Genomic DNA, 13,505 nt, shown 5'->3' with positions numbered 1-13,505 from the left:
CATTAAGGAATGTACTTGCATATGTTATTTTTTACACGTTTAATATTATCGATACACCTACATAATACAACAATAATTTATATGTAACATATATTTTTACACACGCGTAGTGTGCAATTACATCAAGTCTAAATGATTATGCAATGATTTCATGTTTTAAAATATGTGAATATATTATTTACAGGTGAGAATGAATCCACTTAAAATACAATTCGCGTCTCTTTATCCTTAGTTTTGCCAATATATCTACATATTCACAATTCAAACTATTACTAGCAACAGTCCATTTTATTCGAGATGTATTAAACACCAAATTCATGTAAAATCTTCACTAGTAATAATTATCTACGTTCATCGTCGTAAGCCAAGTTTACATTTTAGTACTAAAGAAGCATTTATATCTAAATTAAATATAGTAATATCCAAGTATTTTTTAAGTTTATATTTTACAAGTAATCATGGAGACCATAAAGACAAATTAGAGAAGTGCTCTTTGCATTTAATTTCTTTTAATATGTAGAATGAAGAGATGTTACAGGATTAAGTTGAACTTGTGATTTGCGTATATGATTTTTATCAAAATTGATTGTGATGTAGAAGACTATTGTTTTACAATGCAATATTTCAGGATGCAGATAATATTTTTTTAAGTTGGTTACACCACCTAATACCTACCGAATATTATAGCCAGTTATCTGCCCTAAAGAGCATCGCGAATTGCGACACGTGCCAAATACATAATATTATGAAATGCGTAAAGTCCTCCCCCCTGCGCGCTCTTGTAGTAAATAGACGACGGTGTATGTGAGGGGTTCTCGTCCTTCCTCATTCATTTTGCCAATATTTAACATATAGTATTTCAGCGGCTAGGAAATCGCAGGGGAGGCAATGAGCCAAGATTCTTCTGGAGGGGCAGCAGGCTTATGACGCGATATCATCAACACTACCTACCATTTTCTTGCTTTAATCATGTCGGCGGTGGTTCTGGAGTTTAGCAAAAGTAAGAATAGCAGACGCACGCGGGCAATCTTACAATACCACTCCCGCACATTTCGTTTATATTCATCATGCTTGTTGTGGCCGCTTAGCAACAGCAGACGCAGCAGACGGACGATCAGCGGCAGAAGGAGCAGCGAATCCCCTCTAGCTCCTTCTTCTGCCCTACGTCTTCCTCTTGAAGTACATTCCTCCCTTGCCCTACGCCTCCACTCAAGTACTGTTTATCAGCGGCAGGTAGCGCACGACACGCAAGCAACGCGCGGTTGTTAAGAGACGAAATCGATCAGCGATAGACGTAACAACACTCATTCCTGACCCCCCCCACCCTGCCGTACGCCTTCCTACTAATATTCAAGTACTGCCACAGAATACATAATAGTAGCTAAACGCTACAGAACAGACACTCTCCGCCTCCCGCCAAAATTAAACTTACCTCACCCCGCGCGATCGTGATTAAAATGGGTCATATTTTTCTGCAAGGACGATACGCAACGAAGATTGACAACATTAATCAAATTGACAAAGTAATTTTATTATTTTGGATTTGTGATTATCGTTTTTCGTAGAAAATGGTTAGATATTGTGCTGTTTACGGATGTATTTCATCAGAAAAACGCGATTTTTTTTTACGCTAGTCACAAATGTGCCAACCATAAAGCGTTAACACACACATTTGCAGTCTCTACAGTGTGACTGTCAAAACGATAATTTTGTATGGAGTGTCCGGGGTGTGGTACTGCTTATCAGCGGCAGGTGTCGCACGACACGCAGGCAGCGCGCGGCGGTCAGGACACACGCTGCCGGCGGCGGGCGGCGCGCGGCGCCAGCAGGTAGGACGCGTCGAGCGCGCGCCCCGCGCCGCCGCCCGCGCTCAGCAGCCGCCAAGCGATCTCGTTCACGCGCTCCTTTTGTTGCTCGCGACGCTGGGCGGGGGATACGTTCTGTAAATATTGTGTTGAATAAAATAAGTTGAAATAAAGATAGTATTTTTTCTGTGTTTGATTTTACGCGAGTACATTAAGAAATTAAAGATATTACAGGATTATAAACGCGAATTATTCATTACTAGCTACGTTCCTCGGTTTCACCCGCGTGACCTTCCTCGATGAATAGGCTATCACCTACACCAAAAGAATTTTTCAAATCGGACCAGTAGTTCCTAAGATTAGCGCCTACAAACAAACAAACTCTTCAGCTTTATAAAATTAGCATAGATATGTATTACCAACCCGGCCGTTACGCACACTTTACAGCGAGCGTGATCACGGGGAAATTGACCACGTCAATTTGAAAAGTTGGGTAGAAAAGATTTATGTAGTGGTCTCTCTAATGGTCAAACTCCTCTTTATAATGATAGTGCAGATTATGTATCAAATCATCGATATATGCATTATACACTACTTCTAAGTAAATATCGAAAACTGTCATGATGAACTATGTTAATATTATTAAGTTAACCTTTATTTAATTTAAACATCCTATAGGTATCAAATTAGAAAACGAATGCTGCAGAATCACGATGACGTAAAACAAAATAATACATAATTTACAATAAAAACAAATGCAAATACAGTTGATTTGCTATGAATAAAATTCAAATATGCATATAGATATTCATATTCATCCATCATTAGTTCTTGTGTAGAAATTCAAAAAACATCGCATCTACTACACAATTTTGTATTTAATATTCATAAAACACGATAAAATTTTATAGAATTACTTTATTTAAATTAATTAATACATTAGTTTAATAAATTACTCTATTATACCACTTATAGGAACTAATTGCATAATTATAGATAACTGCTTCCTTAATTTGAGATAAATACATAATATAAAAGAGAATTAAATTGCACTAGCTCTTGCCCGTGGCTTCACTCGCGTTGTACCCGGGTAATAAATAGCCTAAGTACTTATCTAGACTATAATTTAGCATTGTAACAAAGAGTAACGAACAGAAATGTACAGATAAATATCTGTACATCCTTTCAAAAGTTTTACTTTATGATATGATAAATTAAAATGATGAGAACAATTATTTTATCTATAATTTGCTTATAAGTCGATTCATTAGAATATTATCATGAGTTAGAAAAGTTTTTTTTTTAATACAAGTAAGTATTTGTTTTAAAATCATGTTTTACCTTAGCAACGGTAGCCACAGCGACCGGCTTTTTCTTCGGTTCCTGTGATGTCTTAGGTTTATCTGGTGTCATAAAATTCTTGCCAGCGCGACCTTTCAGGTATTCAGGCAGAACTTCGTGAGGCTAAACATAAATTATTAAATTAATGAATCACAAATAAACAAATTCTAATTTTGTATTCATTTTCCTTAACTAAAACACAACAACTGTTTACTAAGTATAAATCGAGACTTAATTAATGAATTATCTTAATTTATATAAATTTATTCATTCAGATGCAATATACGTTGTATATTATAAAATATGCGGCAATAGTATCGCGGCAAATTATTGAAATGAGTTTAGTGACGCTTGTTAAATCAAGGTTCGGAATAGTCATTCAATGAACGCGCTAGTCATGCAATCAAATAGCAGATTCAACCAGATAACTGCAACATGTTTACTACAACAAATAGTACAACACAACAAGACCAAATTATCCCCTTTACAAATATTCACAAATACTCACTGCACACACTTTTTTTATGTGTGATGTTTCTCAATGTTAGCCAGAAGGGCTTCTACATTTTAACGCGGACGCGGGGGTGAACTGAAGGTTCACGGTGGTAGCGACATGCGGGCGGGCGTCCCCCCGCCACGGGGATCTCGAACCTAGGCTTGGGCTGTCGCTTGAGTGGCCGGAAGGGCCCTAGTCGGACGGGAAATACCACAGATCACAGAAACTAAAGGGAGATAGGGGGCGGGGCCGGTGTCGCAGCAATATGCCCAAAAAAAGAACAAGCTGTAGCGGTGCTGTATACGTACGTCACTTACAATCTAGTGTGCGAAAGAATAGTCGCTCTCATATTTTTGTGTGATGACACGCACACAACGCGAAGTATTGTTTTGATTTTGTTTACTGCAGTTGTGTGCGTAAATTTTTTATGAGACACGGTTTTGTACTCAGCGCAAGCGATTGGCATCTCTCTAGATCTCTATGGGAAACACTCACAGCATACGTCCGCGACACCTTCAAGCGCTGCGGGAAGTGGTCGAACGCGTACGGCTTGGTGCATATCGGGTACTTGGGCCGCGAGATCTTGGTGAACAGGTGCGCTGTTCTGTCGACGCGCAGCTCGCAGATGTACACGTGCGGCTCGTGCGCGCCCACCGGGCGGCCCTGCGTGACGGGAATACATTTTTTTTAGTTTTATAGCATTAAAATGTTTTATAAATTAAAAAAAAAATAATAATAGAAAAAATATCGATGAGGAAGCGGGATTTTATCGATTTTTTTTCTGTACTATTTAAAATATAGGAAAATTGAACTGATTCATAAATTATTATTTGGTACACCATTTTTTTTTTTATAGTGGAGAATGCATTTAGGCATACCCAGGGCACTCGGGGGAAGAGCCCTGGGTCCGCGTCCGCAGACATTATTTGGTACACCATGAGGTAATACCCTAATAAACATTAATAATCTAATAAACAATATTAAAGTATGAATTGTAATTAAACTGTGAACAAAAAACTGTCTGCTAACGAACCATCAGATAGCTAATGATTTTTTACCTTAAATTAATTCATATAATTAATTGTTGTTGTTTTTAACTTTCTTAGTGAAAATCTTACATTTAGTTATTACATACCTTGCAATAAGTGTTCAAGTCCATGACCCAGCATTGAGACATCACTAGTTCTATGGGCACTGCCTCGTAAAGTGGTACACGCATGACCTCATTATGGAAGAATCTGCAAAAATAAATTGTCATGATATAAAACCACAAACCATTCGTTTCAATGTATTTTGTGATTTGAAAGCTATAGTTATTTATTATGTTATTTTACACGACAATCTTCACTGATACAATGTTATTCAATCAACACATAATATCGATCTTGATTGTGGCGTATTCTTCTTTTTTTTTCATATTTATTGTTCCTGCTATACAGTAATATACTAAGAATGATTAAACCATTGAGCCCCGAACGGCCCGATCGGGCCACGACACAATAGATTTTCTATTGTGTCTGTGATTCCGGGGCCTGAGTTATTAATTAATATTTGCCACTAAATGTTACACTTACTTCCTAGTTGGTTCGTGGAAGGTCTCATGCGGGCGCAAATAATGATGTCCGTACACATAGCGCTCGCGCGTGTCCTTGTGTTTCCATAACCGCTCCACACGGAATATATCCAACTCGGAAACTGGCACACAACCGATCGTTTGGTATGTATGCTTGCGGACCGAACCATCCTGCAAGTATAATATGAATAATGAATATGTGTTCATAGTAAACGGTTTTACAATTAGTTTTCAAAATTATTTGAATATAAGACATACAAATTCCAATCTAATATTTAAACTTAGGCAAAATCAACGTTTGCTATTTATCCGACGTGCTGTATTCACGTCACTTTCAAACATTTTTACTGTAAAATCTTTATAAATAACTACCAACCCTTTGTGTAACCTTCACAACTTATTTTACGTACCTTATTCTGAACAGTCTCCTCTTTCTCTTTCCCCTTGATATTCTTCAACTTCTTTCTATCGACGCGCTTAGTCTTCGGCGAATCTGTCTTATCGCCGTCCTTTTGGCTGACGTCCGGGTGTTTATCATCAATGGGAATATCTCGTAGTACGTATACAGTGTCACCTTGACGCACTTGCAGCCCGTCACGCATCAAAGAAAGGTAGAACTGGTGACCCTCTTCCGTGTATTCGTCGAGTGGGATCTCGCGATCAACCTGCCAGGTATTTAAATAATTTGTTAGTTTACGAAATGTGTATAAATAGCAGTAAATAAAATTATATTTTTCTATAATAAAAGGGAGTATCCTCGAACAATCTTCTCAATGGCTTAAGGAATGATGCCAGAAAGTTGTAAATATGCTCTGTAGCGAAAACATTTCGCTCGCGCGGTTCAGAGCGATGTCGTCACAACCATGTCAAATAAAATTAATTTACACAAATTTAGAACCTACTTTGGTAGAACAATATAACAAGGCTCATATTTTAGCGTATAGTCACACCCCGGACACTCCATACAAAATTATCGTTTTGACAGTCACACTGTAGAGACTGCAAATGTGTGTGTTAACACTTAATGGTTGGCACATTTTTGACTAGCGTAAAAAAAAAATGCACTTGTTTCTGATGAAATACATCCGTAAACAGCACAATATCTAACCATTTTCTACGAAAAACGATAATCACAAATCCAAAATAATAAAATTACTAAGTCAATTTGATTAATGTTGTCAATCTTCGTTGCGTATCGTCCCTGTAGAAAAATGTGGACCATTTTTAGACTGATCGTGCGGGGTGAGGTAAGTGTTTAATTTTGGCGGGAGGCGGAGCGTGTCCGTTCTGTAGCGTTTAGCTACTATTATGTATTCTGTGGTATAGTGACAGTTACCGGGTCGGTGGAGCACAGGTGGCAGTAGTGCGTGGAGCTGGTGTCGGCGAGGCGCATGCAGCGCGCGTGCTGCCACACGCCGCAGCGCGCGTTGCCGCACTGCACCATCAGCCCCTCCTCCACGTGCAGCCCGCATATGCACAGGATTACCTCCTCTGCAATTAAGATAGCATACATTATGTTCGTTAATTCAACTAGAAAATAAAGTATCTAAGTAGTATTGGCCGATTAAGAAGAGCTGGAACGTCAACACATTTAAACATTGCACATAATATGTAGTGTCTGTGAAGACGCGCGCGGCGTGACGCCATAGTGCATACGCATCATGAAAAGTCTGTCTGTCTCTCTCGCGCGCAGACTAGCTTATGAGGGTGAAGGGGACAATTATTGTTTTTATGTTGCAATTGTTTATTTACAGGGTGATGTAATTTAAACAAAGACGTTAGGTATATCTACTACTAACTATATTCGACGAGATACTTCGCGGCACGCGGATAAGAATATTTTTTTACTTTACCTAGGTTAATTAATTATGTAATCATTTTAATAAGTTTTGTAAACAAAATGTAAACGCCGTAAGTTAAAATTTTCATTCATAGCTGAACAATACAACTTTTATTGTAATGTAGCCTTGGGCCTTAGACAAAGTAACAATTAAAAAACGATAACGAAGTTAGAAAAGGCAAAAATGTATGGGATTGACATACGCCGCGTTAGATCACGTGGTCTATCTAATGTCAATCCCATACATTTTTCCTTTTCTAACTTCGTTATCGTTTTTTAATTGTTACTTTGTCTACGGGCCCTTATCTCTTACGTGCTACGGTTTCGCTTGTATTGTTTCTTGTGAGTGAGCGCACGTGTTATTTGTATTGTTTGTATCGTTATTTTGAATATGACATGAAATTTAATTATTATTTGATATTTGAATGATGATCAATACTATATAACAATTGATTATGAGAATAAATAATTAAGTTCATCGATTGAGTTACTTTTAAATTGTAATTTTACATATAAATTATGAGAGCTTTCATAATTATATTTATCTACAACGCACTCATTTTACAATTCAAGTCTACAATAATTAAACTAGAGTCGCATTTATTTTTGAACATACTGTATAGTAAAATTGCATATGTGTGAGTACTGTGAAGATGCCAGCTTTCCTTAATAGGCCAGTATTCAAATACATATTTCCAAGAAATTAATTTTCTTAATGTTTATAGAATCACTTACCAGGCTTTGATTTTTGTATGAATCCAGATGGTAAACTATCTTGTGAGCCAAGTATTTTAATAAGTTGCTCAGCAAACTCCAACTTGGCAGAATTGTATACCTATAAAGAAACAATAATATTATATCAAAATCCACTCAAATATTGCTATTAAATGTGCGTAGCATTAACAATGAGTCATCTCAATGAGTATAAGTAGTGCACATAAAGTGTTCAAAATAAAAGTTTTCAACCCCCCGAACATTACTGCAAAAATTTTACCTTTTTCAACTGCGCAGCGACAGCGCCAATGGCGGTCATCTTACTGTATTCCCGCATAAGCGCAGAGAACAAACCGCTCATATCACTGTCGAACTGAACCACACTCTCGTATTCATTGTTCTCAATTTTATTTTGAATCACGTTTAGATCCGTTATTGGAATTGTATCCGATTTTTGGTTTTTAATTTTAAGTAGCGGTGAACATATGGGTTTTTCTTCATCACCTGTAATAATTTTTCATTCGTTGAAGTAGAGATAGCATATAATTATATAGCTTACAAGTGTACTAATTATTATTATTTATAATTAAGTCTCTACTTGTTCAAATCTTAGACTTAACACAATCATAGCATTTAGAAGTTTTATAAGAAACGAAGTTTTTATTTTAATTTGAAGACTGACCTTTGAAAGATGTTATAATATTGTACAGAGCTTTAAAAACGCGCGTCAAGCGCTGTTTCGTGTCCAACGACGGATCATCTTCCAATTTGGATAGTTTAAGAATTTCTTCCTTAGAAGCGCGTAGAGTCTGTAGCTTTTTGTGGAATACTTGTGGGTTCATAGTATCGGGGAGGGTTAATGGGTCCACATTTATTGTATCTGGTACTGCGGGTTGACTCGGTACGGTAGATACTGTAGGGGTGCTTGGAACTGGCGCGGGAGGGGCGGGGGGTGAAGGCGGAATTTGTATTGTCATTCGCTCACGTGTACGACGCACCTGAAATGTAGATGATGTGTTGTATTATATGGAATAATGGTGTTTATTACACGGAAAAAACCTCTTCAAATGCAAATTAATTATTAATAGCTAACTATTTGAACAGATGTGGCAAATAAATGAATTTAAATGAAATTGAATGAATAAATTATTTCCCTATTAGTAATATTTAAAAATTCACACAAAAAATTATGTACTTACGTTCTCCAAATTTCTAAATAGGAAACAATGTCTCTCTTTAACGAGATTCCTTTCTTTAGCAGTCAGTGGTTTCAACTGTGGTTCTTGCCACAGCTTATTCAAATGCTGTTGATATTTGAGTATGGTCATGTTTTTGATATCGCACGCCGAAACACTCTGTTGTTCAGATTTCTTATTGCATTTAACCGCTTTACGCGGCCTTCCCACGCGAGGTTGGTTGCCATTCGAACTGTTTGATTGATTAGAAGCATTGGATGGTGTCCTAGACTGTGTTTTTAATGGTTGTTTCGTAATACGTTGATATTTCCCGCCAATAACGCCGCGGCAATCTTCAGAATCGCATTTGCAAGGCTAAAATAGAAAAGAGCGTTTTGAATACTGAACATAACCCTTACTCCGAAATGAATTATTTTCATCACAAAATGAAATTTACCTGTCCAACAGCTGGATTAAATAGTGAAAAGTTGTAATCGTAGGTAAGTTCTTCTCCCGAATCTATGTCACGTAGTGCAAATAATGCCATCCTGAATGTACCTGTACACAAATTATTTAATTACAATATGATTTACTTGCTTAAAAGAAAGGTCAGCTCTATTGGATTTTAAAAGCAAAACTTAGTTAATAAATATTACCCGAAAAATCATTTTCTATGTAACACAAAACACAAAATTACCCCAATGATTAAAAAAAAATAGAAAGCAACATCAAAATCACGGGCAGGAGGCTAGTTAATCAGATCCCCATATTTTACTTATAATTTAAATCCAATCATACCATTAGCAGTCCACTTCTGCATTTCACAATTGGGCCGGCACGAGTGGTTAACGAACCGTCCGTCGCCGCCCATGCGGTGTCCGTCGATCACGAGCCCGCCGTCCAGGTGCAGGCAGTAGTGGTGCGTGTCGCGCGCGTAACGCGTCGCCATGCGCTCCTGTGCCATTTATTCAATTATTATTATTTACTAGCTTACCGCCCGCGGCTTGGCCCGCTTTGTCTAAAACCTAATAAATTGTATACTAAAACCTTCCTCTTGAATCACTCTATCTATTAAAAAAAACTGCATTAAAATCCGCTGCGTAGTTTTAAAGATTTAAGCGTACAAAGGGACATAGGGACAGAGAAAGCGACTTTGTTTTATACTATGTAGTGATATAACAATTTTATGTAACATAAAATTTTAGGAGTAATTACAGATATTCAACACAAATGGAAAACATATATAGTACATGAGCCATAAGGTAATGTGTTTATCATTGTAAAACTGTTTGATGTGTAACAACTATCTCGATTATACATGTTTTGATATGTTCATCATTGTCAAAAGGATCTTATGAAAGAGAAATTCAAGAAATTTGCGCTAAAAAATGAAAAAAAAAATGAGAAAACGTAACGGCCATATAAACTTCACGGGTTCGACAATTTGCAAAAAAAACAGGACAACGTTTGTCGGGTCAACTAGTTATACATAGAAATTGCGTTTTAAATACGATAATTGCACGCATAAGTGTACTAGAATACATTTCCAACAACATTTTTCACAACAACAATAAACAACTACACTAACAAATAACAATCACACTAAATTGTCCGAAGCAAAACTCTGTCCACGCGTGTACTAGGCAGAGTTTTCTAATGAGGGATACAATAGACTTTGAACATTACTGCCACGAAATAAGAATCGAACATTTTTTGACGACCTTATAATAGATGATTGTATGTGTAGTTGTTTATTAACGTACTAACCTTAGAGTATATATTACAGTAGTATAGAGCGAGTGTATTGCACAAATTGCTTTGTGCACATCGTAGGCAGATGAGCTATAGATAATATATAGATGTATGTGTGACAAATAGGGATGGGTAGGTATCAATTGCGTGCCGAGCTATCGATAAGTTATGTAAATAACTATGTATCTTTTGTAAATTTTATGTTCAATATGTTATTTAAGGAGAAATGTATGAATAAAGTATAGTTATAGTATAAATAAGTAATAAGTATAAATAATAATATGTCATAAGTATAAATAATAATATGTCATTTTAAATTTGTTTGCCAAGAGAATAAAGTGTTTATCCCATTTGAATATTTCTTGTATTAATTTTAAGTACTTAAAAAAATATGTTTATGAATATCAGAAAAACGAGTTCGATATTAAAGTTAATAAAATAAAAATTCGGGTTTGGTGCTATTTCTTTAATAATAAATGAAACAATAATAATAATGTTTTAAAAATGTTAAATAAAAATAAGAAATAATTAGTAATTTACAATGATAATATAATAAATCATATAAACAATTTTTTTATTTAATTTTATCCATTCTACTATAAAATGTTCAAAATCAATTTAGCGGTGCATTACATACTTTACATTTACACTATAATACATTTGCAATTTGCATTCATAATATTAGAAAGTCTATCATATAAAACACACCACAAATTTATTTATAATACATTTTTAGAAGAGTTTTAATTTTAAAGAAATAAATAATTTGTTAAAATATAGTTCTTCTAGTAAACTTTATATCGAGTACAGCGTTGGTTAGGTTACATCACTAAGATCACTAGTCCGTTTTCTTATGGGAAAAGGTATACATTTTTGAGTAAAGCAATGCCATTTGGTACGAATATTGTACTCGTCCACCTAAGCCCAAATCGCCTGGTAGCCAGTGTCTACTCCCCGGCAGAAGGGAGGGAGGGGGGGTTATAGAACAGAGCGCCCGGCGCTCGGAAAAAAAATTCTGGCGGATTCATTTGGCCCTTTGAGTCGAGTTTGGTGTCGTTATCAGGTAACTAGATGATGCCCGATTCATTCCCCATACCAGTTTTTTAGGGTTCCCTAGCAAAATATGTCACAATCTTTAAAATAATAAACTTTTGGCAGTGGCAAAATCCAAACAAACCAGTATATTTTTATATTTTTGTATGAAACTTGGTTTATAAAAAAATACTGTCTGGAAGGCCATTTTATGCAGATTATAAAAACATTAACATGTAACATATATCTTACCATTTTCAATGTGAAATAAATTATAGAAAGTACAGGAACGTTCGTCAGCGCAGCGTAGGGGACGGCTAATAGACCCGAAAAATAAGCAATAACATAAAACAAAAACCAGTCAAGTGCGAGTCTGACTCGCACATCGAGTGTTTCGTACTTATTTGTCCTATACCATGTTATCTTGTCTGGTAGGACCTGGTTAACTGATACACACACTTTCGTCTTTATAATATTAGTGTGATTTTTAATCATCTTTAAATTATAAATGAAGTCGAGTAAGATTGTTAAAAATAACGATATATAATAATAGAACGTTTTTGTATTAATAATAATGACGACCACCACCACAATTACATAATTCGGTACATTTGAGCTGGCGTATAAAACACTTCAATCTGGAATTGCAAGATTCCACGCACCGACATCTTATCAATTCAAAGCTTCTCTTTTCTTTTTATTTCAGATGGGCAAGGAATATTTTGATTTTTTTAGGTCCCTAAATATATACAGCTTGTAAAACTGCCCTTAAGGTGTGTTGTTTAAGGGCAGCTTCTGTGGGAGGCAAATTTTCGATTTGCCTGTCCGTTTTTGTTAAAAATTTGTTTGCGACCCTCATTTACTGTCACAGCGGGGTACAATGTGAAAAACAAACATGTACTTATAATAATTATAAAAAAAATATAAGTTCTGGATAAGAGTATCCTTAAAATATCGTGACCGTCCTTACCTATCATGCATTGTAATCACAAACTTTTCAATTTCAGTGTCTGCATATTTGCCACTGTAAAGTGCTTCAAATCCTCGTGTGACATTCGGATATGCCTTCTATACCTTAAATGCAGGTGTACCTATAGTTCTTTTAGACCTTCTAGCTTTGGAACACACGATATAGTAGTAGTAGCCAAAATAATGTTAAGAACAGTCGACAGATATGGCTAGTACAGAATATCATGTATTCCAAGCTAGAAGGTCTAAAAGAACTATAGGTACACCTGCATTTGAGGTATGGAAGGCATATCCGAATGTCACACGAGGATTTGAAGCACTTTACAGTGGCAAATATGCAGACAGTGAAATTGAAAAGTTTGTTATTACAATGCATGATAGGTAAGGACGGTCACGATATTTTAAGGATACTCTTATCCAGAACTTATATTTTTTTATAATTATTATAAGTACATGTTTGTTTTTCACATTGTACCCCGCTGTGACAGTAAATGAGGGTCGCAAACAAATTTTTAACAAAAACGGACAGGCAAATCGAAAATTTGCCTCCCACAGAAGCTGCCCTTAAACAACACACCTTAAGGACAGTTTTACAGGCTATATATATTATATATGTATTTAGGGACCTAAAAAAATCTAAATATTCCTTGCCCATCTGAAATAAAAAGAAAAGAGAAGCTTTGAATTGATAAGATGTCGGTGCGTGAAATCTTGCAATTCCAGATTGAAGTGTTTTATACGCCAGCTCAAATGTACCGAATTATGTAATTGTGGTGGTGGTTGTCATTATTATTAATACAAAAACGTT

General features: G+C 36.0%; 1 protein-coding gene across 2 annotated transcripts in view; it reads right to left on the bottom strand.

Annotated features, from left to right (window-relative positions):
- Positions 1–507: 507 nt before the first annotated feature.
- Positions 508–13,505, bottom strand: part of ash1 (histone-lysine N-methyltransferase ash1) — a 49,732-nt gene continuing 36,734 nt past the window's right edge. For both annotated transcript variants that reach the window (XM_090113194.1, XM_090113195.1), the window contains 13 exons: positions 9,743–9,899; positions 9,402–9,502; positions 8,969–9,319; positions 8,452–8,767; positions 8,050–8,273; positions 7,791–7,890; positions 6,552–6,706; positions 5,626–5,880; positions 5,217–5,386; positions 4,778–4,880; positions 4,138–4,305; positions 3,147–3,269; positions 508–1,940 (listed from right to left, as the gene is read on the bottom strand). In XM_090113194.1, coding sequence (XP_089969320.1) covers positions 1,785–1,940; positions 3,147–3,269; positions 4,138–4,305; positions 4,778–4,880; positions 5,217–5,386; positions 5,626–5,880; positions 6,552–6,706; positions 7,791–7,890; positions 8,050–8,273; positions 8,452–8,767; positions 8,969–9,319; positions 9,402–9,502; positions 9,743–9,899 — 2,379 coding nt within the window. In that variant the 3' untranslated portion in view covers positions 508–1,784. The remainder of the gene's footprint in view (positions 1,941–3,146; positions 3,270–4,137; positions 4,306–4,777; positions 4,881–5,216; positions 5,387–5,625; positions 5,881–6,551; positions 6,707–7,790; positions 7,891–8,049; positions 8,274–8,451; positions 8,768–8,968; positions 9,320–9,401; positions 9,503–9,742; positions 9,900–13,505) is intronic.

The sequence above is a fragment of the Colias eurytheme genome, chromosome 19 (assembly GCF_061535395.1).
Source record: "Colias eurytheme isolate Ceu_HAF_F1 chromosome 19, ilColEury1 Martin Lab GWU primary, whole genome shotgun sequence".
Taxonomy (NCBI): Eukaryota; Metazoa; Arthropoda; class Insecta; order Lepidoptera; family Pieridae; genus Colias; species Colias eurytheme.
Note: the sequence above shows the minus strand (reverse complement) of the source record. Positions and strands in the feature narration are given on the sequence as shown.